Here is a 26283-nt window from a genome sequence, read left to right on the forward strand (position 1 = left end):
CACTTTTTTGCAGCCTAGGTGGGCAAAGGGGCACACATTCCAAAGAGCACCTTTCGGATTTCACCGGCCATTTTTTACAGATTTTGATTTCAAACTACTTACCACACATTTGGGCCCCTAGAATGCCAGGGCAGTATAACTACCCCACAAGTGACCCCATTTTGTAAAGAAGACACCCCAAGATATTCCGTGAGGGGTATGTTGAGTTCATAGAAATGTAAATTTTTTGTCCCAAGTTAGCGGAAACTGATTATTTATTTATTTTTTTCTTACAAAGTCTCATATTCCACTAACTTGTGACAAAAAAAAAAAACCCATAAACTCACCATACCCCTCACGAAATACCTTAGGGTGTCTTCTTTTCAAAATGGGGTCACTTGTGGGGTAGTTATACTGCCCTGGCATTCTAGGGGCCCAAATGTGTGGTAAGTAGTTTGAAATCAAAATCTGTAAAAAATGGCCGGTGAAATCCTAAAGGTGCTCTTTGGAATGTGGGCCCATTTGCGCATCTAAGCTGCAAAAAAGTGTCACACATCTGGTATCGCCGTACTCAGGAGAAGTTGGGCAATGTGTTTTGGGGTGTCATTTTACATATACCCATGCTGGGTGAGAGAAATATCTCGTCAAAAGACAACTTTTCACATTTTTTTATACAAAGTTGGCATTTGTATGCTCCCATCCAGACGTCATCTCTTTCAGGAAAGACCCTGCATTTTTCAACAAGATAATGCCAGACCACATTCTGCATCAATCACAACATCATGGCTGCGTAGGAGAAGGATCCGGGTACTGAAATGGCCAGTCTGCAGTCCAGATCTTTCACCTATAGAGAACATTTGGCGCATCATAAAGAGGAAGGTGCAACAAAAAAGGCCCAAGACGATTGAGCAGTTAGAGGCCTGTATTAGGCAAGAATGGGAGAGCATTCCTATTTCTAAACTTGAGAAACTGGTCTCCTCGGTCCCCAGACGTCTGTTGAGTGTTGTAAGAAGAACGGGAGATGCCGCACAGTGGTGAAAATGGCCTTGTCCCAACTTTTTGGGGATTTGTTGACACCATGAAATTCTGATTCAACATATTTTTCCCTTAAAATGGTACATTTTCTCAGTTTAAACTTTTGTTCCGTGATTTATGTTCTATTCTGAATAAAATATTAGAAGTTGGCACCTCCACATCATTGCATTCAGTTTTTATTCACAATTTGTATAGTGTCCCAACTTTTTTGGAATCCGGTTTGTATAATTTGTATGATTATGGCTTACAGCTTATGAAACCCCAAAGTCACAATTTTGAGGTACCCTTTGCTCAGGGGGTATGGATTAATCAGCTGACTAGAGTGCGACAATTTGAGCCCAGAATATTGAACCTTTTCACAAAATTCAAATTTTAAGCTGCATTAATGCAATTTCTTTTAAATTGCATTACTGAAATAAATGGACTTTTGCACGATATTCGAATTTTTCGAGTTTCACCTGTTTGTCGGAATATCGTTATTAAGATGTATATCTCAGATGGAAATCTCTGCAGTAAAAGTAGACCCAGCCAGAAAGTATAAACTTTTCCTGAAACGAGTAAAGTCTCTTACCTTAGGGATCATAAAACCTCTGAAGAATGTGTCCTCTGACACCTGATGAGCAAGAGCCATTGGAACAATATCTACATATCTCATTATTTCATGTACCACAGCATTTGTGTAATGCATCTGGGACTGGTCAGCCATTCCAGGCATCCTGCTTGAACCAATGATTGTATCGATCTCCTTCTGCACCTTTTCTGAAAGTCGAATAAAATTGCAACAAATTGGACCTTGCTTATAATCTTTTCCCAGCTCATATCATGGCAAATATTATATGTGTGTGTTCTTATGGACAATTGTAGTGCCTTGGAGCAGGGACACTCTGAAGTCTGGACATTTGTGGACATTTGCCTGTTTCTCCAATGCAAAGTTATACACTTCTTAATTTATTTCACTTGAAAGGATTAACGTGCACTGTTTAAGGCCTCTTGCAAACAAACGTTTTTTTCCCCGTTTACATTCAGTTTTTTGCGTTCCGTATACGGAACTATTTATTTCAATGGATACGCATAAAAAAAACGGAAGTTACTCTGTATACCTTCTGTTTCCGTATTTACTTTTTCCGTTCGGTTCAAAGATAGAACATGTCCTATTATTGTCCGCATAACGGACAAGGATAGTACTGTTCTATCAGGGGCCAGCTGTTCCGTTCTGCAAAAAATGGGATGTACACGGACATCATCCGGGCGACCGCAAATACTAAAAAAGCGCATGGAGTGAGACGCACCGTACACTGCTCCTGCTGGTATCCTGTTCTAAACTGTCGGTAGCACACTCCGGTTTCTTGAAATAACCTTACCTGGTGGGAGGAAAGTGTCCGGTGGCTGCTGTGTTGAATCTGGAAGCCTGACCATGCCGAGGAAATCGAGCAAAGCCACTAAACAAGACAGGATGGAGGCGGGCCAATATGGCGCCGATGACGGTGAGGTGACTGCGCTGCAGGAGGTGGTGAGCCAGAGTGCGGCTGCAAAGCTCAGCAAGTTTGCCCGTATAGATAGCGGAGTGGGTGACTGGGCCGCTGATAAAGGGACTGATATACTTACCTCTTCTGGGTTCGGTTCGATAGATGGCGACGGCCTGGATGTGGCTGATCAGCCTCTGCTAGCTCCTGTAATCCCTGCAAATGAGACTGGGGGCCATCGGGCCGTGTCTACAGAGGAGCCCACTCTGAAGGACATAATGGTGGCGGTGGCAAGTTGTAATAGCACACTTAAAGTGCTCACAGTACAAGTCGGCAGTCTGCGGTCTGATGTCTCCATAATAAGACACGATCTGCACAAGATATCTGAACGTACCTCTGAGTTGGAGAAGAGGGTGTCATCATTGGAGGATGCAGTTCAGCCTTTGAAAATGGCGTCAAAGACGTCTTTGAGGGATATTACTGCCTTATATGCCAAGACGGATGATTTAGAGAACAGATCGAGAAGGAACAATCTGCGTATTGTAGGAATGCCGGAAAAGACAGAGGGGGCTAATGCCACTGAATTTGTGGAGAAATGGTTGTACCAGTTGTTTCATGAGAAAGGTTACTCTTCCCTGTACGTGGTGGAGCGGGTGCACAGAGTGCCCATGCGGCCGCTGCCACCAGGCAGACCTCCGCACCCTATTCTTGCGAAGATATTGCATTTTAAGGATCGGGACACTATTTTACGCCAGTTCAGAGATAATGAAGAAATGGTCCTGAACGGGGTCAAAGTGTCCATTTTTCCGGATTGCTCGAATGAGGTGCAGCGGCGGAGGAGCCGTTTTATGGGTGTCAAGAAGAGGCTTAGAGGGCTGCAGGTTCCATATGCCATGTTGATCCCAGCTAAATTACGTGTGGTGGCATTGGGATCCACTAGATTCTTTGAAGATCCAGAGGAGGCGGCTCAGTGGCTGGACGTCCACGAACGACAATTGAGAAATGGGGCCCTGGACACTTGAAGGAGGCAGATATGTAGTTTGGCTTAATATCAATATAGGTTTGCACTTTGATGTCACTATAATGTTGCACCAGTTAAGAAGTGTACTTTACAATGCTACCACATGTTAGATTCTGAGTTGGGAGTAGGCGGTTAGGGGACAATAATGTGTTTCCCAAGTGTTGAGAGGATTCTCTGCCTGAGAGAGTGTATTGATAGCATCAGTGATAGTTTTTGTTCATTAGTGGCAAGTGCCCGGTTTGTGGGTTTAGAGTTGAAGAGGTGGGGACAGCTGTTCTCATTCGTGGTATTCTGATAATGGGGGCGAGGGAATAGGGCTAGGTAGGAGTTGGGTTAGGGGAGAGAACTCTATATGGATAAGGTTTGAGTCGGGAGTGAGATGCAGGTATGTCAATATATTTTACCATGACACAGGTGATTAAAGTTTTGAGCTGAAATGTGAGGGGTATGGCTGACGCACGAAAAAGACAGAGTATTTTTCACTACTTGAGGCGTTTTCAGCCTGCCATCTGTTGCCTGCTAGAAACGCATTTGACTAGTGATAATGTACAATGGCTGAGCAAGAACTGGGTGGGACACGTGGTACATGCGACACATTCCTCACATTCCAGGGGTGTATGTGTGTTAGTGCATAAGAGTATTAGATTTGAACATGTGCAGCAGTGTGTGGATGCTGAGGGCAGGTATGTATGTATTGTATGTAAGATTGATGGGATCCAGGTGGTGTTAGTGTCAGTGTATGTACCCCCGCCGTTTGCTTCTCCTTTGGTGCGTGCAATTATGTCCTTTGTGGCGGACTTCCCTGGGTTACCATGGCTACTAGTGGAGGAATTCAACTGCACGCCGGATGACTCTTTGGATAGATGTCGGGTGGAAGGATCGGGTGGATAGCCAGGAAGTGCTGCTTTGAGGAATATTATGACTGAAACTGGCCTGTTTGATGTGTGGAGAGTACGCAACCCTAAGAGGTGACATTGACTTGTGCTTGGGGGTGCTCAGGCAGGGACCGAGGTTGTGGAAATGCAACCCGCATTGGCTTAATGTTCTGGGTGATCTATCTGAGATCTCAATGGCGGTCAGGGAATACTTTACTATTAATATCGGGATGGCTTCAATTCACGGGGTCTGGGATGCTATAAAAGCATTTTTGAGGGGAGTATTGATAAAAGAAATTAGTAAGCACAAATCCAAGTCTAGAGAAGCGGATGTTAAGGCGCATCTACAAGTGGCGGAGGCCGAACGGGTGTTTGGCAGGTTGCCTTCCCTGGTTAATAGTGAGGCGTTGGCGGTTGCTCAGGAACAGTTGAAGTGTCACTTAATGCAGGCTGCAGAGCGGAAGTGTAGTTTCTACCGCCAAAGATCGTTTGAGGAGGGTGAGAAGGTAGGTCATCTGTTGTCTGTCGTCTCTCAGGCTCAACGGGGATCCTCTTGTATACAGGAACGGAGGGATAGAACTGGGAACAGTAGGCAAGACACAAAAGGAATATTGGACATACTTAAGGGTTTTTATGTGTCACTATATGAGTCCACTGTCCCTTGTTCTGGGGATGCCCTGACTGATTTTTTAGAGGGGGCGCAGTTGTCGGTGTTGTCAGATGAGGATAGGGAGAGACTGGAAGAACTGATATCACTCGAGGAACTGGAGGCTGCACTTGGTGGTATGGCGAGTGGTAAGGCTCCGGGGGCAGATGGCTTACCTGTGGAGGTTTACAAGAAATTGCAGGGGGTGCTTCTCCCTGAATTGCTTAAGGTGCTGGAACACTCAGTGGAGATGGGTTCGCTACCACACTCTATGCAGGAGGCTTTAATTGTAGTTATTCCCAAACCTGGGAAGGATCCCAAATTACCAGACTCATATAGGCCGATTTCACTTCTAACAGCTGATTTAAAGCTCCTAGCTAAGGTGCTGGCGAACAGGTTGTCCAGGGTGATTCTGACTATTGTACACTCAGATCAGACAGGCTTTATGCCTGGGAAGTCGACTGCTATAAACATCCGCAGACTATATGCTAGTTTGAATATCCCGGCAGATAATTGTGGAGACAGGGCCTTACTTGCCCTTGATGCCGCTAAGGCATTTGATAGTGTAGAGTGGAATTATTTGTGGGGGTTTTGGTGCTCGATTTATACAGTGGGTGCAGGTGTTGTATTCGAGTCCTAGGGCCTGCATTAGAGCCAATGGGGGGCTGTCAGACAACTTTACTTTGGCTAGGGGCACCAGGCAGGGATGCCCATTGTCGCCTTTATTATTTGCTCTGGCCATCGAGCCACTTGCAGCTCTAATACGCCTGTCACCTCATATTGTGGGGTTTAGATATAGTGCGGTACAGAACATGGTGGCTATGTACGCTGATACCCTGCTTTTGGGCGACACTGGGACATCTCTGGATGCAGCCATGTCACTGATAGATAGATTTGGGTACTTCTCTGGACTTAAGATTAATTGGGAGAAGTCTGCTCTGATGCCGGTGGATGGGCAGGCCTTGTCAGCTGAGCGAGTTGATAGTAGGATTCCCTGGGTGGTAAAGTTTAAGTATTTAGGGTTGTACATAACGCCTAGATTGCTGGATTTTGAAGAACTAAATCTGACCCCCTTGCTTGTTACTTTCAGACTTAAGGTAAGGACTATGTGTAGGCTCTTCCTATCTGTAGTGGGTAGAGTGAACCTTTTAAAAATGGCAATGATGCCTCAACTGCTATATGTACTTAATAATGCTCCTGTGTGGATCCCTCTAGATAGGTTCAGGAAACCTATTCATATTCAGAGACCTCATTTGGAAATATGGCCAAGCGAGGATCAAACTGGAGATGCTGCAATATCCCAAGGCAGAAGGTGGTTTGGCGGTCCCGAATGCCTGGATTTACTTCTTGGCTTCTCAGTATCAGCACTTTAAGGGCTGGATTGAGTTTCAGTCTTTGGATGTGACAGGCAGGATATTGCAGCACTGGTTGGGCAGTCGTGACCTTATGTGTATACTGGAGGGGGCAGGAATGCATGCGGGGAGAGAGAAGGTCCTACTTGTTGAACTTATGAAGAAGGTATGGTCAAAGGTGAAGCAGCTTAGAGGTGTGGGAGGAGTCGGAGAGCTTTTCCCAATATGGAATAATAATCTATTGCCAGAATTCTTGTCTTTGTCAGGACTTAGGAATCTCATGAGGTAATGAGGATAGGTCAACTGACAGAGGGTAGTGTATTCAAATCTTTTCAGGGTATCCAGCAAGAATTTAACGTCCCCAAGGTGTGGTTTTATCAGTTTCTGCAACTGAGGCATGCCTATGATGTCACGGTGAGGAAAGGGTGTAATATAGCTAAAATGGATGTGGTACAGAAACTTATTCTCCCGAAGGGGGGGGAGAGAGGTTTGATATCGCAGGTATATACTCTATTGCTGGACAAGTTTCTTGATGGGTTCCCTCTGACGCGGATGATGAAATGGGAGGGTGATTTGGGCGCCGTGTCTAAGGATCGGTGGGAAGATATTTTGGAGGCGGTTCCCAGAGTGTCTTTGAGCAGGCTAAGTTGTCACAGCTTTTCATAATTTACAGGGTATAAAAAACACCGGCATTATTTAAAAAAATTGGGGTTAGGAATGATGATAAGTGTCCGAAGTGCACGGAGGAAGGAGCGGATCTGGTACACATGCTCTGGTCGTGTCCAGTGATAGGTCGATATTGGGATGAGGTGCGGATCATGATTAATCACAAATTGGCGCCGAGTCTGCAAATGGACCCTAAGGTTTGTGTGTTGGGGTATGTGTCAGAGATTGGAGGGAGTGAATTGCTTAAGGTGGCGGTGGGAAGGCTGTTATATGTGGCCAGGAAACTGGTGGCGCAGAGGTGGATCCAGGGGAGTCCGCCAATGATAGAGGAGTTTGTGAGAAGGGTGAATGATATGTTGGTCATGGAAAAAAGTGTGTTTGTTAAGAGAGGCTGTCCTCAGAAATTTGAGAAACTATGGAATGAGTGGTTGTCTCATACTCATATTGTGTTATAAATAAGATAGAGGTTGTCTTATTCTTATCCATTGGGGGGGAGGGGGGGGCTAGGCTTTGACTTGATTTGTTTTGTGTCTTTTAAAAATTTTACCATGTCGGGTTTTGGAACTGTAATTTGTATACCATTGCAGTTATTCTGGATTATGTGCATTGTCCATTGATGCAATGGTCTGTCGCCTGTAGATGTACTATGTTATTTTTCATTATTGTGTTTTGCACTATAGTGAAATGTTGATCAGAATACAGAAAATGCTTATTATAAGTGATCAATAAAAATGATTTGATAAAAAAAAAAGCCATACAGTCGTGTGCAAGAGGCCTAATACTGTGTAACTGCATTTTATATGTATTGTCAGAACTATTGGGTATGAATAAAGTCCATAATTATGAGGCCTATATAATAGTATGGACATGAGCCTAAGGGACAACCATTTTTGTCTTATTTTAAAAGACAGAGGGATTTTTTTTCCTTTACTCTGAAATTGCTAACCTAAGGTTTACGATATATACCAAAGTGTTTACCTAGGTCTGTTTTGTGAGAAGGAGATGTCCCAAGGCCTAGATAAGACAATGTATTTGGATTCTGATGATTTTAGTGAATAGAAAGACTCTAATCTTTCTTTGTGGTTTTTATATTAATCAATATAGGAGTAGATTGATTTTATATAATCAATTTTAATAGGTGTGCTAATATATAGTATATATATATATATATAAGAGTATAGTCCTCATAGATATATTCAATTGTAAGATTAGAAATGAGGTATAAACTCCTCTGTCATGTTTAGAATCTGTCTCAGTGGAACACACAAATTAATTATTTCTTTCCTGGAATGGGAAAATGTGGACACAGGTGATCATGAACAAACCCTGTCTCATCCAAGAACAATGAATTGAGATAGCCATATTTATTTTGATTTAATCAAGTCTGGTCAAAAGACTTAAGGATACACAAGTTAGTTGACCAAGTATAAAACTCATTGTCTCTTTAAGATCTTCTCAAGGTTTGTCTGAAACCTTAGATTACATGTTAGTGCTATTATATGAATAAGAGAAATAAATGAATGCTTCGATTTTTTTGTATGAAATACTAGTGCCATCTAGTGTTAGGGTAACAAAGATCTAGGGTATATTTTTCCCTAGAGAATGGTTCTATTAATTATAAAGTGAGGTCACTAGTTAATGATAAAACTTGGCCAAGCCCTTTCTAAGATAGGATAAAAAGATGGTATGGGCTGACAGAAGGGATCGATCTGACTCTCTCTCTGAACATCATCTTGACCATCTTGCCAGTCATTGGAGGCAGCCATCTTAGAACCATTGAAACTGATTTCTGCTAGCTGACATTTTGGTATAGTATAACCTTACCTATATTTTATAGGATAATTAATTAATATAATACATATCTATAGATATATTCAATTAACCATACTTTGTGTATAGTATCTGTTTTGGAATAAGATTGGGGTGTACCTGCAGCATCATCCTGAAAATTAATCCAATACAGGGAGATTAAAAATATACTAGTGAAAACACGGTATTATCTCCAAGTAACTGAATTCAGTTCTAGACCAGTATGGTTGATAATATATATATATTTATATAGATAAAAGATAAACCAGATTTGGGTTTAATCGGACATTTGTCGGCTGAGAGAAATCAAGTATTAAATTGACTTTTAATATAAGTGAGGGGTATTATTATAAGAAGGCATAATTGTGTATATATAGATATAGGTTCTCAATTATTTGGGTCTTTACCACTATTTTGCATATCATTGATTGAATTTTATTACCGCCAATTTTGTTATATATATATTATTTTGCACTATAAATTGTATTAATAAATTACATATATATTTTGTCTGTAACTGGGTTTTGTCTTCAATTCAACGCAGATCACGAGCTTGTTTTAGCTTGATATTTATGATAATAAGTTAGAATCTCCTTTATTACCGATTTTAATTTATTCACATAAATCATATAGACTGTCAATCGGAGACAGCATAAATATTCCGACAGTATGTTGTGATATCTATATCTTGTTCACTTGCACTGTATTTGAGAGGCTCTGTGGAAAGGGTTAATGAATGCTGAGAGAAGTTTGGGACTTTGAATGAGAAGCTGATAATTTTCCACTGCCCTGTTTACCAGCAAAACCAGACTGATAATTTGAATGTCTGATTTAGCTCTGTTTTTATGTCTGGAAACTTGTTTTTGTCTGGAAAAACTGCTGTGTCATTGCCTTTGAGTATCATTGAAGCTTTAATGCAAGTCAATGACAGACAGGTGTGGTAACTTTGTAATTGTTTGTGCCGAGTTTCCACCCCTCCCACTAGAAGGTTCCAGTGTAGCTAAAAATGATATATAAGGAGAGTAGACTGAGCCCCTAGTATTCTGCAGTCAGAGACCAGTACTTGGAGGGGGAGACTCATACCAGTCTGCATGAGTTACCAGAAGAAGACGTTGAGATGGGAACACTGAGCCACAGACCATGGGTCACCAGGCCTGTGACCAAGGATCCACCTTAACTACTGAGCTACAGAACGTGGGTCTCCTGCTTTTGGCCAGAGTACTAGCCTTCTTAGAGAGAGAGGGCTTTCCTCAGCATCAAACCTTCTTCTGCCAGGAAGGAGACCGGAGAAGCCAGCCCTATGACTCGCCTGTAATGCTTTGCCCCTGAATTCCTCCAGTAAAGAAACACACTGGTTAATTGCAGACCCGGAATCTCTGGACTTATTTCCCATTGGGGTGCACCACACCTTAACATCCCTTCTGGAGAGCAGCAATATGTGGTGACACCTTGATGGTGTCTGGGGGACCCAGCGCAGCATTGGGGCCACCCCAAACCCAGCCACTGCACAATGTCTAGGAAGAAGATAGAGGAGGGTACGCACAGGTACTCATGCTGTCATAATTGGCTGGGGCAAGGAACAAAGTTATCCAATTGCAAAAGCAATATAAAAGAACAACTTCCCCCTTGGTGGCAATTATCAGCATATTGGCTTAGAACAGTAGATATTCATACCAGAAGTAGGAGCTTCAAGGTCACTTCAAGGATTGAGAAATTACATATTATAAAATTCACTGAAGAACATCCAAGAATTATAGACCTGTTTAGTCTCAGCTAATGCTGATATTCACGACTTCAACATAACGGTTTGAGAAGAAATTGGATTCATGGGGAAAAAAGGACATTTCTGGAACCCATAAGGAACATCACCTAAGCATATATCATTAACCCCAAAGTGGCAAGGAGGCTAGAATTGTTAAATGTGTAGGTCTTTTTGTTAGGGATTACTAAGGTCATTGTCCAGACCACAGCCAGTGAACCCCAAAACCTGCTACCTGCCTTCCAAGACAACTCAAGGTGGTAGAAAGCTAAGGCTACCCCTAGGTTCACCAGAGCCTGCTGCAAGGCCAGATGCACTTAGCTTCTAGGGTTACAGGTTATGTCTGCAGAGTAGATAACAGAAATTGTCCGAAAGGCACAGTAGTGGCAAACCTTCCAAAATGAGCAGGGACATACAAGTAGAGTTAGCAAGCAGGGGTAAAATAAAGATAACATCCAGATGCAGGCCAAGGTCAACTCTGAGATTGGATACAGTCAGCAACCTGATTGGCTTGGCTTTCAGTCACACTCACAGGTTGACCACATGGGATTTCAAAATGACAACCCTCCCAGCACAGCCCGGACAGCTCAACAGCTACTATATGTGTATAGGGAAACCTGATTACATCCAGTTGTCTACTGTTAGAAAAAATATGAATTGGTCAGTTTGAATTTCCAAGACTTGCCTTGAAGATAATCAGCTGCAGAGTTGGGAATTTAGAACAAACCAAACATACTTTCATTTCACCCTTTCCAACATTTCTTATTTCGGTCAAGGTACTTGGCAAACCCTACAACTTAGGTGTCCACCTGATCTGGTGTCTGACGGAAGTGGTTGGTGGTTGCTATTGGCAAGAGGTAGCTGTTAAGTTGTCAACAGAGGAACAACGATTCAGACACCAACTGTCCTACTTATAATAAATACAAGGGGATGAAAAGTAGTGAGAGGGAACTTTGAGCGTGATGACTGTTGGGAGGAGTCCTAATGGATGAGGAGGCAATCTATGGAATGAAAGGGAGCACAGCGAGAAGTTTTTGTGATAGATGAGTATTGAAAAGTACATATCAAGAAGGTCAAGAAGGTCCAAAAATGTCTCTGTCTACTCCCATGAAGTTTAAGACAGGAGATTGTGGACGGCCAGACCAGGGAGAGGGGAGGAGTTCTTTTTGGGGTGGCACTTATGCTAGTAAGGGTACAGTTTTCACAGGGCCTGGCTGTAGGGACAGCATTGTCTAACCCTTGTTTGTGTACCTCCCTGGAATTTGCATTTTATGGATTAACCATCTAATGGTAATATTGGTGTTTCTATAGTGTGCTGTTCAGTAACAAGTATGGAGGTAATACAATTATTACAAAAATAAGGCTTTATTATTATTACCTGGGGAGGTGGATTCCCTAGGTCCTTGGTAAAGATGAGCAGGTCTTACACAGAATTGGCATGTGGCCTGATGCAGCAGAGAGGAAGCACAGATGTAGCAGTGCTGCAGATGTAGCAGAACTGGAGATTCAGTTGAGCTGATCATAAAGCTGGACAGTAGATGCAAAAGTAGATGAAGTAGAGTCTATAGTATAGTGTAGCTGAAGAAGTTGTGCATTGGGTAGAATGTCAGAGCGGAAGCAGTTGTAGAGTTAGAGTAGAGGACGTGTAAGAGATGTAGCAAAACTGGAATAGCAGATCTGGACTGATGCAGCAGAGCCAGAGCCGCAGCCCATGAATATGAGGATTCCAGCCCTTGGCTTGTGCTGGAGCTGATCAAGATGTTTTTTTATTAAATCAAATAGATGAAAAAGATAAATGGCCCTTCATTCAGGGTCTCTGCTACTAGCTTACTAACTTTATACTATGTGAAAATAAACAATTTGGTGGCAGGAAACGACAATAGGAACCGTCAAAGCACCAGCCATCATAAGACCCAATCTGACTGGCTATTTGACCATTAGTTTTGGCTACAGAAATATATCATGCTTAAAAAGGACCTGGAATCTCCCCTGAAATGTCTGTTTTAGAACTACTGCACTCCTCATGTAATAACAATTCTGGATCACCTATTCTAATGACTCTACGCTGTGCCATTCCTTTATTATTCCCGTTAGAAGTTATAGATGGGTGTTACCAGTTAGGGGTGTGTCCCTGCACAGTCTGACACTAACCAATTAGGACTTCCAGTATCAGAATGTGCAGGGACACACCCCTAACTGGTAACGACCATCTGAACCTTCATTGCAAACTGTTGGCAATTTATTCATAACTTCTAGGAGGAATAATAAAGGAATGGCACAACATTGAGAGTCATAAGAATAGATGCTCCCTAATTGCTATCACATGGGGAATACAAGTAGTTACTAAATAGAGACAATGTCAGGGGAGGTGACAGCTCCTTTTTAATAAAAGCCTATTCATCAGAATCTATCTCTCACCTTGGACATGTGGATATTGCATCATCAGCAGAAGACTGAACTGGAGAGTATTTGATGTGGTCTCTGTCCCAGCTGTGAAAAGCTCAAAGACTACGACAACCAAATTTTCTTGGTTAAACTCTTCACCATTTGTTTCATTGTCCTGGAATTTAAGGATAGAATACACATTGTCCTTTATTAAACCCTTTGTAGCCTGGGTATTCAAAAAAATAGGCATAGTTCACACTGACACTGAGACTTGGTAAGCAGTTTGATGAGTATTAACAGCAAGAACAACACAGCATGCAGCACTATTCTTGTCAGTGGGGTCTGGCAGGGGTCTAAGAGCCATCCAATGATGGACCCAGCTTTAATTTATTGCTACATTATTAATGGCAGTAGCAATAGAGATGTAAAGATCATATAACTCCTGCAGTAGGGCGGATAGCTGCAGCATTTCTGTATGGGAATTGGCCAGGAGAAATATTGGTGGAGAGATATAAGGGTGCATTTAGGCCAGCCATACACATGAAATAGACAGCTATTCCTATTGACCTCCCCATATACATGCATCCTCAGCTCAACCAATCATGCATGTGTCACGGACAGTGAGAAAGGCACCGGCAAACACCTCTAGCAGCAACTTATTTATCTGGAATCAAAAGTATCAGCCATGTTGAAATGCAATTTGGAGAGTCATAAGGACCCAAAACACATTTAATGTACAGATTGTTCGACCAACACTTATCTAATGTTATGACATCTCCCCTCTTTCCAGTGTATGTAACAAATGGCAATGAATTCTAGTTCAGTTTATCATCTGACAACTATACTTTTGTTGCAGACATCGCAGTTTCAGGAGCCCAAGCCCACCTCTTGCAAGTGTCCAAGCCTGTCTTCATGAAGAGCCCAAGCACTCCTCTACCCAAGTTCCCAGTGCCGCCCCGTGCACTTTCATGTCCGGCCGCTCCTCTGCGACGTCACGATCTGCACAAAACTCAACTGTTCTGCTCATGCGCAAGATTTTGGGGAGACCTAACGATGACCATGTGGACGGAGTTTTGTGCAGGTCATAATGTCACGAACATGAAGGGGCAGCACTGGGAACTTGAGTACAGGCAGGCTTGAGCTCTTCATGGAGGTGGGCTTGTACACTTGCAAGAGGCGGGCTTGGGCTCCTGCAACCATTAATCAACCCTGCTGGACACTTGGAAGGCTAATTAGCATTTCTGATCAGAAACTGATATCTACAACAAAGGTTGTGATGATGGTAAACATCATATATATAAGCTAACTAACTATCTAATGTAATGACACAGTAAAGCACAGAGCACAGCAATGACACTGCTCTCTCTCTCTCTCTCTCTCTCTCTACGGCAAAAGACTGCATAAAATGGCTGCTGGGGAGGTTCTTATATAGTAAGGGGTAGGCAACTTTCTTATTGGTTGTTAGGGATGTTGCTAAGCTCAGACAAAGACATTGCAGCCTTATCATTGGCCCACAAGCAAGAAGCAGGCAGGGATCATGGGTTCAGATGAAAAAAAATCTAGAATGTTTGCAAATACGAATATATAGCACTATATTCTAAATCTTTGCGAATTCTTGAAATGGCGATATTCGCAATTAAAATTTGCGCCCAACACTACATATCAGGAGTGGCGAAAGGTCATCTTTAAAATCTTTAGATAAAAACTTTTAAAAGACTGATACTTTGTACTTTAACTGTGTATAAAAACACTGGGACAGGATTGATACAAAGTACACACAGTGTAGCAAACACTGCACTAAAACATCCTGCCATATATCCAGTGACCCGAGCCTCTCAGGTGAGGAGGGACTGCTGCTGAAGTCTACTGTTCCTGCTATCTCACCATTTGTACATTGCCTGACTACACTAAACTCACCCTACGCGTTTAAGGGGTCAATTAGACTAGTTAGCAATATCTGACAGTGATAGTTGATACACGTCATGCCTGCACTGATGATAACGAAGACTGTTATATGCTTGTTTAATGGGCCTTTCAAAATAAATACGGGAAAAATAATTGCTATTACTATTGTTTGCCCCATTCACCTTGTATATTGTTAGTGAGACACGGGACTATGTGCTGAAAACAAACGGCAATTTTAGGTGGCACACGAGAGGTGCAATCATCAGACAAACACGTATTCTACTTAATTGTCAGGTGATCGGTTGCACCTTTACATGGGCCTGTTATCAAGAATGGTAAGCTCGCTCTGATTGGTCATAAATCTGTGCGCAAAACCAGTTTAAGGGTGTTGTCCAGGATTAGAAAAAATATTTACTTTTTCTCCCCAGAAACCGTGCAGCATCGTACATACAGGTGAAACTTGAAAAATTTGAATATCGTGCAAAAATCCATTTATTTCAGTAATGCAAATGAAAAGGAATTACATTAATGCAGCTTAAAATTAGAATTTTGTGAAAAGGTTCAATATTCTGGGCTCAAAGTGTCACACTCTAGTCAGCTAATTAATCCATACCCCCTGAGCAAAGGGGACCTCAAAATTGTGACTTTGGGGTTTCATAAACTGTAAGCCATAATCATCCAAATTATAACAAATAAAGGCTTGAAATATCTCGCTTTGCATGTAATGAGTCTCATATGTTAGTTTCACGTTTTAAGTTGTATTACTGAAATAAATGAACTTTGCACGATATTCTAATTTTTCGAGTTTCACCTGTATACTGTTGGCTAGAATTGCAACTAATCCCTATTCAAAGCCATAAAAGACAAGTCTGGAAAAGCGATAGACCCTTTATTTGAATTGTGGACAACTCCTCTAACACTACAAATGGGTGGCGTTTTTTCCTATGTATTTCACATATTCTGTTACCTTGTTTGCCTTTATGAGGAAGCAGTCTATGAAATCCTGGGGCGCATCCGGATTCAGTGTCTTCTTGTGAGATTCTATTTGCTCCCTGATGAAAGATTTCATGCCTTCGCAGTCTTGAAAGATCTTCTGATGACTGCCAGGCAGATGCTTCATTATCCTTTCAAATGCTACATAGGCCTGGGGAATGGAGATGTGTAAAGATTTATCATGACACATTGGGTTTATGGTTCTCTAATCAATAGCTCTCATGAAGACAACCCCTGTTCATATGTCATATTAAGACCGCCTAGAGGGGGGTCCCCAGCTCTAGAAACCCGTTATGAGCTATAACATAGAGAGGCAGTGGTAAAGTGGCTCCTGCTCTGCTGGATATGGCTATCTATCCCAATTCTCTTATGCACATGCATGTGTGGCTTAAAGGTGCTGTCTCGCTTCAGCAAATAGCATTTATTATGTAGAGAATGTTAAAATAAGCCACTTACTAATGTATTGTTATTATCTATACTGCTTCCTTTGCTGGCTAGATTCATTTTCCCATCACATTATACACTGCTTGTTTCAATGGTTATGGCCACCCTGCAATTTATCAGCAGTGGCCATGCTTGCACACTACAGGAAAAAGTAGCAGCCTATGTGCGCTTCCACAGTCCCAATCACCAGACAGGCCGGCGCTTTTTCCTATAGTGTGCAAACACAACCCCCACCGATTGATTGCAGGGTGGTCGTAACCAGGGAAATGAGCAGTGTATAATGTGATGGAAAAATCAATCAAGCCAGCAAAGGAAGCAATATGGTCAATCACAATACATTAGTAAGTGCCTTGTAATAACTTCCTCTACATCACAAATGCCACTTGCATGACACAACCCCTTTAACCAAGCATGCACTTGTTGTAAATGGAAAAAGAGAGAAAAGACCCTTTAACATTGGCTGAAGATCTGAACAGTTATCAGTGTAAGCTGCCCTATAAATGCTTGTTCCTGATAATTGCTCTCGTTAATTTACCACTGATCACCCAATGAACGAACATGGGCTCATTCATCTGGGGCTCACATCCTTTATGCAGCAAATCATTAATTCTGAGCATCATATCATCAGAATTGTGCTGGCAGCAAACAATGATTCTCTATAGGGATGAGCAATCACAGTAGTGATCACTTATCCTCATACAGAGGAGATGATTGCTGCATGTACTGTACATGCAGCTCTCACATCTGCTGACCATCAAACAATTATCAGAACTTTTGGTTTGCTTCCGATAATTGCATGTTGTATCGTCCTATGTAAAATGACCATTAGGAAAGTGTCAGTCTACCCTTAGAATTAAAATAAAATGTATAAAATTCTTTCTTGGTGCCAAGTGGTGATTATTGTCACATATTTGTGTCAGGCTTGGTGACATCATCCCATCTCACCTGCCAGAGCTGAACCGCCAGCAGCAGAGGAACGGTCAAGCAATGAGCCAACTACTCCCTGCTTCACCGTTATATTCAACTGTTGGGAGCAGGGCATGTTGGGGCCCGAACAACTGGCTACCGTGGTCTGGATTTGGACCATGGTCTCCTAGTTAAGTACTCCTGCTCTCGTTCTTTGACACAGAGTCCCACAGTCTCACTACTGTCTGTTAGAGTAAAGAATCCCTGATTATGATGAAACCTTCTTTCCTCAAGACGTAGAGGATTCTAACATTTGTGCATGCTTTCTTTATGCCTGTATTTACTGCTTTTATGGTAAAGAAGCCTCATCACCTAGGGAGAATTAACCTTTTCTTTATTTGGCGAGTGTCCTCCTCTTTGATTTCAATAAATTAAGGTCTGCATTGTTAAAGACAACTCTTCCATTTTGACACAGACAGGCTCCCTTTGCAAATGTCCTGTCTTTTCTGTCTAAATGTTATTATGTTCCCTAATATATTTCTACTCCTTGAGTGTCCTGATGCATTGCCATGGCACTCCTAGTCATTTCCTGGCTTAGGTCTTCCCAAATATTTGACTTCCTTGGACTACATATAGCATAAGGTTCTGAATAATTAGCTTAGGAGCTGGGTTTCAAGGACACAAATACTTTCTTCTATAAACAGCACCACTGCTTCCATGGGCTGCGTCTGGTACTGTTGCTCAGCTCTATTGAAATAATTAGTGATGAGCTACAATAGTATATGCACCCAATGGACTGCAGTGGGAAAGATCCCTGTAATGCCTCATGCAGACGTCCATGTCAGTTTTGGATCAGTGGTAACACGGACCGTGTTCAATACGTGTTTTCTCCTGTGACAGATCCGTGTTGGGTCCGTGGGTCCGTTTTTTGCTGTTCGTGTTGCATCCGTGTTTCACTAACACTCAACAGCTAAAAAATAATTTTCAAAGAATCTCTAGTTAATGATCTGTGAAACAAGGATGCAACACGGATAGCATCCGTGGTTTGCATAGACTATAATGGGCGTGATGGATACGTGAACACGGAAATAATAGAGCATGCATCCATGGTAAAAAAATGGACTCTCACTCCTGGCAACCCCCCCCCCCCCTCCTTCCCCAATCAGCTGGTTGATGGTGAGCAGTTAAACAATGAAGGGAAGGCTGAAGCAGAAGAACATTTCTGGAATGGCCAAGTTAAAGTCCTGACCTTAATCAGAGCAGTTCATGGAGAAAACCACCAACATAGCAGGGCTGAAGTTGTTTTGAATGGAGGAAATTCTAAAATTCCTCCAAGCCGATGTACTGGACTAATTAAAGGGGTTTTAATATTGATGACCTATTCTCAGAATAGCCAAGAAAAAGGAAGGGTTGAACAGCACACCTAGTAGCGAGTGGTGGGTGCAAATCTCCTGAGAAAGTCATAAGCTTTCCCGTAGTACATGGATAATCCAAACGATAAAAAAGAGATGGAGACAGCACGTCCTGTTCTTGGTGTTTTTATTCCAGATGCAATGTTTTGGCTAAAGAACCTTTCTTAAGTATAAGGCTCTTTAGCCAAAACTTTGCATCTGGAATAAAAGCATTAAGAACAGGACGTGCTTTCTCCACCATCTCTTTTTTTATCGGTTGGACTATCCTCAAAATAGGTAATTAATATCAGATTGGCAGGGGTCCGAAACCCAGCTCCCCCACTAATCAGCTGGTTTAAGAGAAGGCCGCGCTCCGTAATGGCGCAGCTGTCCCTTCGTTGTTTACCTGCTCACCATCAACATCGCAGTGGTGAGCAAGTGTAATTACAAGTCATACCATTCACTTGAATGGGACGGGTCTTTCCTATACTAGGACTGTTGACAGCGAGCAGGTAAACAATGAAGTAAAAGCTGCTCTTGCACAGATTGCGGTCTTCTCATCAACCAGCTGATTAGCAGGAGTGCCAGGTGTCAGCTCTGCTATGTTGGTTGTTTCCTCCATGAACTGCTCACTTCAGGACCTACCATAACATTTCTATTAGATTAAGGTCAGAACTTTGACTTGGCCATTCCAGAACTTTAACTTTGTACTTCTTTAGTAGAGTTTCAGCCCATGGAATGATGTCCTAATATTTTCCTTTAGAATTTGCTGGTAATTAGAGTTTAGAATTCATTGTTCCACCAATGATTTCAAGCCATCCTGGCCCAGATGCAGCAAATCAGGCCTAAGCCATGATACTACCACCACCATCTTTCACATATGGGATGATTTGTTTATGCTGGAATGCAGTTTTCCCTTCTCTAAACATAACGCTTCTCACTTAAATCAAAAGTTTCCCCAAAACGTTATTCCAGTTGCCTTCTGGATTGTCCAGGAGATCTTTAGTAAACTGCAGAAGGTCAACAATGTTCTTTTTAGAGAGAAGTGGCTTTTTTTTTTTTTTTGCTATCTAGCCATGCCTACCAATTTTGTTCAGTGTCCTCCTGATAGTGGACTCATGAACATTAATATTAGCTCATGTGAGAAAGGAACTTAGTTCCTTAGAGGCTACTGTTATGGACTACTGAAACAGTATGAATACTTGCTTGTTCTATATACACTGCGCAGCCACCACTTAGTAGAAAAATCCTGCTTCCTGGACGTATATATCACCAGGTGCACACAGCTTTACCACTATCTTAAAGATGGAAGGGGGGAAGAAGCGCATTCCAAAGCCCAAGGTACATGTCATAAGGGGGCTGCACTGTTAGATGATTTCTTAAGTCAGCCTGATGAAAAAGAAGTGTAAGATTAACCCATTGAATGCTTGCTATTGCTTCCCAGTAACCAATAAAAATGCAACACATTTAGTCACCCCCCACCTGTGCGCACAGGCCTGTGCGCACGCCCGAGATCTTAGAGAAGAAGGAGGGGGGAGTGAGGGAGAGCCGGAGGCGTTGAAAAGGATTCAAAGGCGGCACTGATGAGTGCAAAGGAGGAGCTGGGCACATCGCTGATGACAGCAAAGGAGGAGCTGGGCACATTGCTGATGAAAGCAAAGGAGGAGCTGGGCACATCGCTGATGAAAGCAAAGGAGGAGCTAGGCACGAATGGCGGCGGCGGCGGGCGGCATCTTGGAGACATGAGCATCCTCCTGGGCACCTTAATCTGATGAATGACAGGTTAGATAAAACGTTTTTAACACTAAATGAGCACACAGATTTAGCTTATAAGACCACATTAGGAATCACAAGGGCACCATTAACATAACCATATTTTTGAATGTGGGGGTCAAAAACTGGTGACAGAATCCCTTTAAGCTCTGATCTTCAGAAAATCCAAGCTAACATACAGTTCAGAGAGGATGGGGCAGTCACCCTTGGTACAGCCCTATACCGGGAAGAAACTTGCCTCCTCATGACATTAACAACACTTCAGGTCACTGATATATATGAGCAAGGGGATTCGCGCAAACCATTTTGCACCTCATCCCCGATACCCTCTGGCCCAATGGACCTCAGGATATCGGACGCCTCAATGTCTCACCAGTCACTGTGACCCTGAAGGACCCAGAGGTTCTGCCATATAAAGCGTAATATCCACTTTGTCTCACAACAAGATGCTATTACACTCCAAGTGCAGGCCCTCCTACAGAATGGGGCAATAAAAATCACTACCAGTCCCTGTAACTCGCCCCTTTACCCAGTCCGGAAGAAGAGGTAGAAGTGACAATCTCCTATTTATCGCATGGTTCAGTTGCCACTGCCCTTGAGACACCTATTGTCCCCAACCCACACACCCTCCTCGCTGGCCAATGCATTCCTTTCTATTCCCTTACATGAGGACTGTCAATTCCTTTTTGCTTTTACTCTTGCTGGCAAACAGTACACCTGGACTGTTATGCCTCAAGGGGCCCAAAACAGCCCTTCCTGCTTCAGAAAGGCTATGTCCTCTGTTCTGCAGTCCTGGCAGTCCGACCACCTGGAAGTGGAACTCCTGCAATATGTGGATGACCTACTCCTCTGTGCTGTTTCTCCGCAAATCTGCCAATCCATGTCTGTTTCACTTCTCCAGTTCTTGGCTTTTGCTGGCTTTCAAGTCTCACAAGCCAAATTGCTGCTGTGTCTCCCCAAGGTTGTCTTCCTAGGTCATTGTATCTCTCAAGGTAGCAAGCACCTCACTGAAGCCAGGAAAAAGGCCATCTCTGACATCCAACTCCCGGATACCCCTCATCAGTTTCAAACTCATCTCCTACTGCAGACCCTGGATCCCTAATGCTTCAGTCCTAATGCAGCCCCTATATGAGTGTATACCCCGCAATGCTACTACTCCTTTCCAGATGACAATGGAGGCCAGAGAAGCATTTCAGTCATTGAAAGCCGCATTGCATCTGTTCCTGCTCTTGGCATCCCCAACTACAACCTTCCTTTCAGACTGTATATCATGGAATGCCAGGGCCACGCAACTGGAGTCCTTACTCAAACTCATGGTGGCCACAATAGACCCCTGGGTTACTATTCTAAGCGCCTTGACCTCATAGCCAGAGGCGCCCCTTCCTGTGTCAGAGCCGTCCATGCTGCCAGCTCTCTTCTGGACGTCACATCTGATGTTGTGCTTGGTCACCCTCTCACTATTCTGGCTCCCCATGACATTTCTTCTATCCTCCAGCAGACTGAACCTAAACACGTCATTGCATTTTGCCTCCGGCTCCAGTGTAGTCTGCTCCTGCCAGATAATGTCACCATTCAGAGAAGCCACATCCTCAACCCTGCTGCACTCCTTCCTCTTCCAAGGGGGGAGTATACTGGAGATTCTGAAGATTTTATTGATCTACATTCTGAAGAGGATCTTCAGGAAGATGAACTATGGGCCTCAACCGACTCTCTTTACAAGGAACAAGATCATGATTGCATCACAATGATGGAAGCTGAAGTGGGGACACACCATCAGTCCAAGACACTCCTCTGACAAACCCGCATTGGACTCTTTGTGGACGACTCATGGTATGCCAATGACAAAGGAAGTTCCATAGAGGCATGGCCGTCACTAGTGTGCATGAGGTGCTGTGTGCAAGACAATTGAGCCCAGACCAGTCAGCACAGGTGGCTGAACTCATTGCCCTCACTGAAGCCTGACTCATGGCAAAAGACTCTGCAGCCAATATCTACACAAACTCTAGATATGTCTTTGGAGTGGTTCATGACTTTGGAGTAATATGGAAAGCCCGGGATTACATCACACCCACAGGAACCCCAATCAAGAATGCTTCAGCAGTAGCGGCTCTAATGGCAGCAGTACTCCTGCCCACCCAAGTGGCAGTGATTAAGGTAAAGGCACATACTAGAGCTGACACGTCTGAAGCCAGAAGAAACGCCCTAGCTGATCAAGCAGCCAAGAAAGTAGCAGTGGAAGAGGAAAGAGTCCAGTCAGACCAGATTATGGTAGCACAAGAAGACCTGAAACAAAAAAGTCACACGAGACCTACTGAAACAAATGCAGAAACAGGCCACTCCCATGGAAAAGGAAACCTGGTTGAAGGAGTCAGCCCTCGAAGAAGAATCTGGACTCTGGACACACCCCAGTCCTGGTAAGACATACCCAGTCTTGCCTCATTTGTGCCGAATGCAACCCAGGCAGGACTGAACCCACGCACACCAATTGCCTTTACAGAGCCCTCTACCACATCCAGATGCCAATGTGCCAAGGGTTTCAATAGCTAACAACACTGAAGGTCAGTTAAAAGGATATGAGCTGGTGAAAGGGATACAATTAGCCAAATTAATTACCCAATTTTTCAATAGCACAGCAGTGGCAGTTCCAGAGAACATATACTTAGTTTGTGGACACAAAGCGTACAAATGGTTATCCAAGAATGTAATAGGACTGTGCACAATTGCGAGGCTTACTCCTGCCACCTTTATAGTACCACACTCTTAAATTGACATACATGCTATTCCTGAACACACATTGTACCGTAGGGCCAAAGATAACACACCCAGACCAAAAGAAAAGCCACATGTTGTAGAAATGAGCATTCCCAATAAAGTTCTCAGTACCCTTTTCATATATCCCATGGTAGTGCAGATGTGGGATCATTTGATGGTAACAGCTGATTATATAGATCAGTGTTTCCCAACCAGTGTGCCTCCAGCTGTTGCAAAACTACAATTCCCAGCATGCTCGCACAGCCAAAGGCTGTCTGGGCATGCTGGGAGTTGTAGTTTTGCAACAGCTGGAGGCACACTGGTTGGGAAACACTGATATAGATGATCAAATATGGGAAGTGATGAGACTTATGAATACCTCGAACATTGTGCAGAACTAGTTGATTAACACAAATTAGTTCTAGACTATGTTACAGCTAAAGATGGAGGTATGTGCCAGGTTGTTGCAATTACATAGACCCGCAGGGTAATTTGCACGTTAAGGTGGGTCTAGAGAAAATGGCGGACCAAATGGATAAATAGCTGGACGCACATAAAGCTGATAAAGATACATGGTGGTCTGATACCTTCTCCTTTCTTAACCCCGCCAACTGGTCTAAAGGTATTGGGGGTTGGCTCATGGGAATTGTCCAAGGAATATTACAGGTAGCCCTAATACTATTGGTGATATATATGGTAATTAAGCTTGTTCTTACTTGTGTGACCCGCCTTTCAAAAAGAATGAAGAAAACTGATGAGCAACCTATCATGCTTCTTTACGATGAGGAAGAACAAAAGGAAACGCCATTCAATACGGTTCCCCCTCCCAGCTAAAATGCTGTGCAGAGATAGGGTAAGATGAATACTGGGGTACTACCATAAGCCCTGAAACCAGGACCTTAACTATTAGAGATAAGTTGTCACCACTGCAGGTGAAGAGGATACGAAGGGTATGCCCAGTGGATTCGTTAGACTTTAGGGCTAGCCAACAATCAAGTTTCCAAGGGGGAACTGTTATGGACTACTGAAACAGTATAGATACTTGCTTGTTCTATATACACTGCTCAGCCACTGCTTAGTAGAAAAATACTGCTTCCTGGACGTATCACCAGGCGCACTCAGCTTTCCCACTATCTTGAAGATGGGAGGGGGGAAGGAGCACATTCCAAAGCCCAAGGTACATGTCATGAGGGGGCTGCGGAGCTGCGCTGTTAGATGATTTCTTAAGTCAGCCTGATGAAAAATAAGTGTAAGATTCCATTGAATGCTTGCTATTGCTTCCTAGAAACCAATAAAAATGAGCCGCATTTAGTCACCTCCCACCGGGAGGGGGGGGGGGGGGGTATATTCTGTGTGAACACTTACAATAAAGTAGAGATTTGCTTTGACTCCAATTGGGTGAGAGTTTGATTTCTCTGTGCAAGACGATTTTCTACTTATTTGCAGCAGTACATAAATCTACCTGGCATCTTGACCAGATCCAAAACACTACCTTGGGTTTCTTTGTGACCCCACAGACTATTACACACTTTGCTCTTGGTGTGATCTTTGAATCTGTGGGCTGGTCATATCCAAACTTTTTAGAGATGGTTTTACACTGAAATGGCTGTCTGCAAACTAATATTTGGCTTGGCCATTTTCGCTTGTCAAGTCCCAAGGCTTGTTAAAAATTCAGATTTTGACTCATAGGGAGCCACTTTCATTTTACATATTACTTTCCCATGGAGCATTGCCACTAAGTCTCTATACACAGCTGGTCTTTTTAAGGAGAGCCTGTACCATGTCTAGGGATGGTTTTGTAACCTTTTCCAGCCTGATAAGCATCAGCAACTCTTCTTTTGAGGTTCTCAGAAATCTGCTGTCCGCATCTCTTCCGACCCCATAGAGAATAAATGAGTCCGCACCCGTTCCCGGTGTTGCGGAACGGATGCAGACCCATTCGCAGACCCTTAATCAATTCTTCTCTTTGAAATTGTGCCTTTTTCACTCAAGTGGAACTAAAAAGTTGCTGACTCAGATGTGGTCTATCATAATCCCTTTCCAAAAGGGGAAGGGTCCTAAATTATTCCCCAAACTTCTCAATCTTAATGCCTTGCAACAAGGGTCAGGGACAAGTGTTTTCCCACTGGTGTCTAAGGATTTCAAAGAGCTCATTCAAGGTTTGGTTACCTAAAGGAGGAGTTAAATTTCAGGGTAGTGAAGAACCTCATATCCCCCTAGACATATCCCCCTGCATGGATGCCTATAATGACATCACAATCTTAGAAACTCAACTGGCAAGTACAGTATGGCTGGCAGCATATAATTAAAAGAACAAGCTAAAGGGGTAAGTGTATTCAAAAGAGTGAAAGAAGAAGTTCAGTGCATAAATCGAGTTGGTTCCCCAAGTGATTCCCAAGTGCCCACGAGGTCACCGCCTCTGGATATAACCTAACCTGGCAATGAACTAGTGCCTATAGGTAGCATTCAAGCCAGGTGGGATACACTCACATCTAAACCAGTTTGTGTATTACCAATGGACCCCATCATGGCCATTAATAAGAACACATACTATACTTGATTATAAGCCAAAGCTGGAAGGCTCAGTTTGTCTTTCGGTAAAAAGAAACAATGGCACTGACCACTCCTAGAGGAGCCCGGACAAAGTTAAACAGATTATTTGTGATGTCTAGGAGCTTCAGGAATGTCTCGTCCTCATAGTCCCATCTTTTGCCAAACACAACTAGATTGATAACATTGTTCACCGCACGTCCAAGAACTGCTTGAGGGTTAAATGCTTCACCTGAAAACAAAGCAAACATTTTATAAATCATCTAGCATTCTGACGGAAATGGCAAGGCTTATATTGTGAATGTCCATAGACAAATAATTTTCAAGCACTATTTAGTTATCTTTATCAGCCATAATGTAATACAATATCTCAAAACCTTCATATATAGATCGCTTTTTTATTATAATTTTATTTACTTCTTCATCACTGTCTATTTCGTTCTGCTAGATCACGGTTGTCTCAACCCACTGCTCCCCTGAATGTCCACCTATGGTCCCACATACTCTACCCTGCTCCACCTCCTTACTTATTTATTTTGCTCATGTCTATAGCGCTGACATACTTAGCAGTGATTGTCAG

The 26283-nt window shown here is 43.0% G+C and overlaps 1 protein-coding gene across 1 annotated transcript in view; it reads right to left on the reverse strand.

The window, feature by feature from the left end:
- The window catches only part of LOC122941761 (cytochrome P450 2A10-like), a 62909-nt gene that overhangs the window by 4383 nt on the left and 32243 nt on the right, over nucleotides 1–26283 (reverse strand). The window contains exons 5-8 of the mRNA XM_044299172.1: nucleotides 25775–25935; nucleotides 15863–16039; nucleotides 13024–13165; nucleotides 1586–1773 (exon numbers count right to left, since the gene is read on the reverse strand). Coding sequence (XP_044155107.1) covers nucleotides 1586–1773; nucleotides 13024–13165; nucleotides 15863–16039; nucleotides 25775–25935 — 668 coding nt within the window. The remainder of the gene's footprint in view (nucleotides 1–1585; nucleotides 1774–13023; nucleotides 13166–15862; nucleotides 16040–25774; nucleotides 25936–26283) is intronic.

Source organism: Bufo gargarizans, chromosome 6, assembly GCF_014858855.1.
Source record: "Bufo gargarizans isolate SCDJY-AF-19 chromosome 6, ASM1485885v1, whole genome shotgun sequence".
Lineage (NCBI taxonomy): Eukaryota > Metazoa > Chordata > Amphibia > Anura > Bufonidae > Bufo > Bufo gargarizans.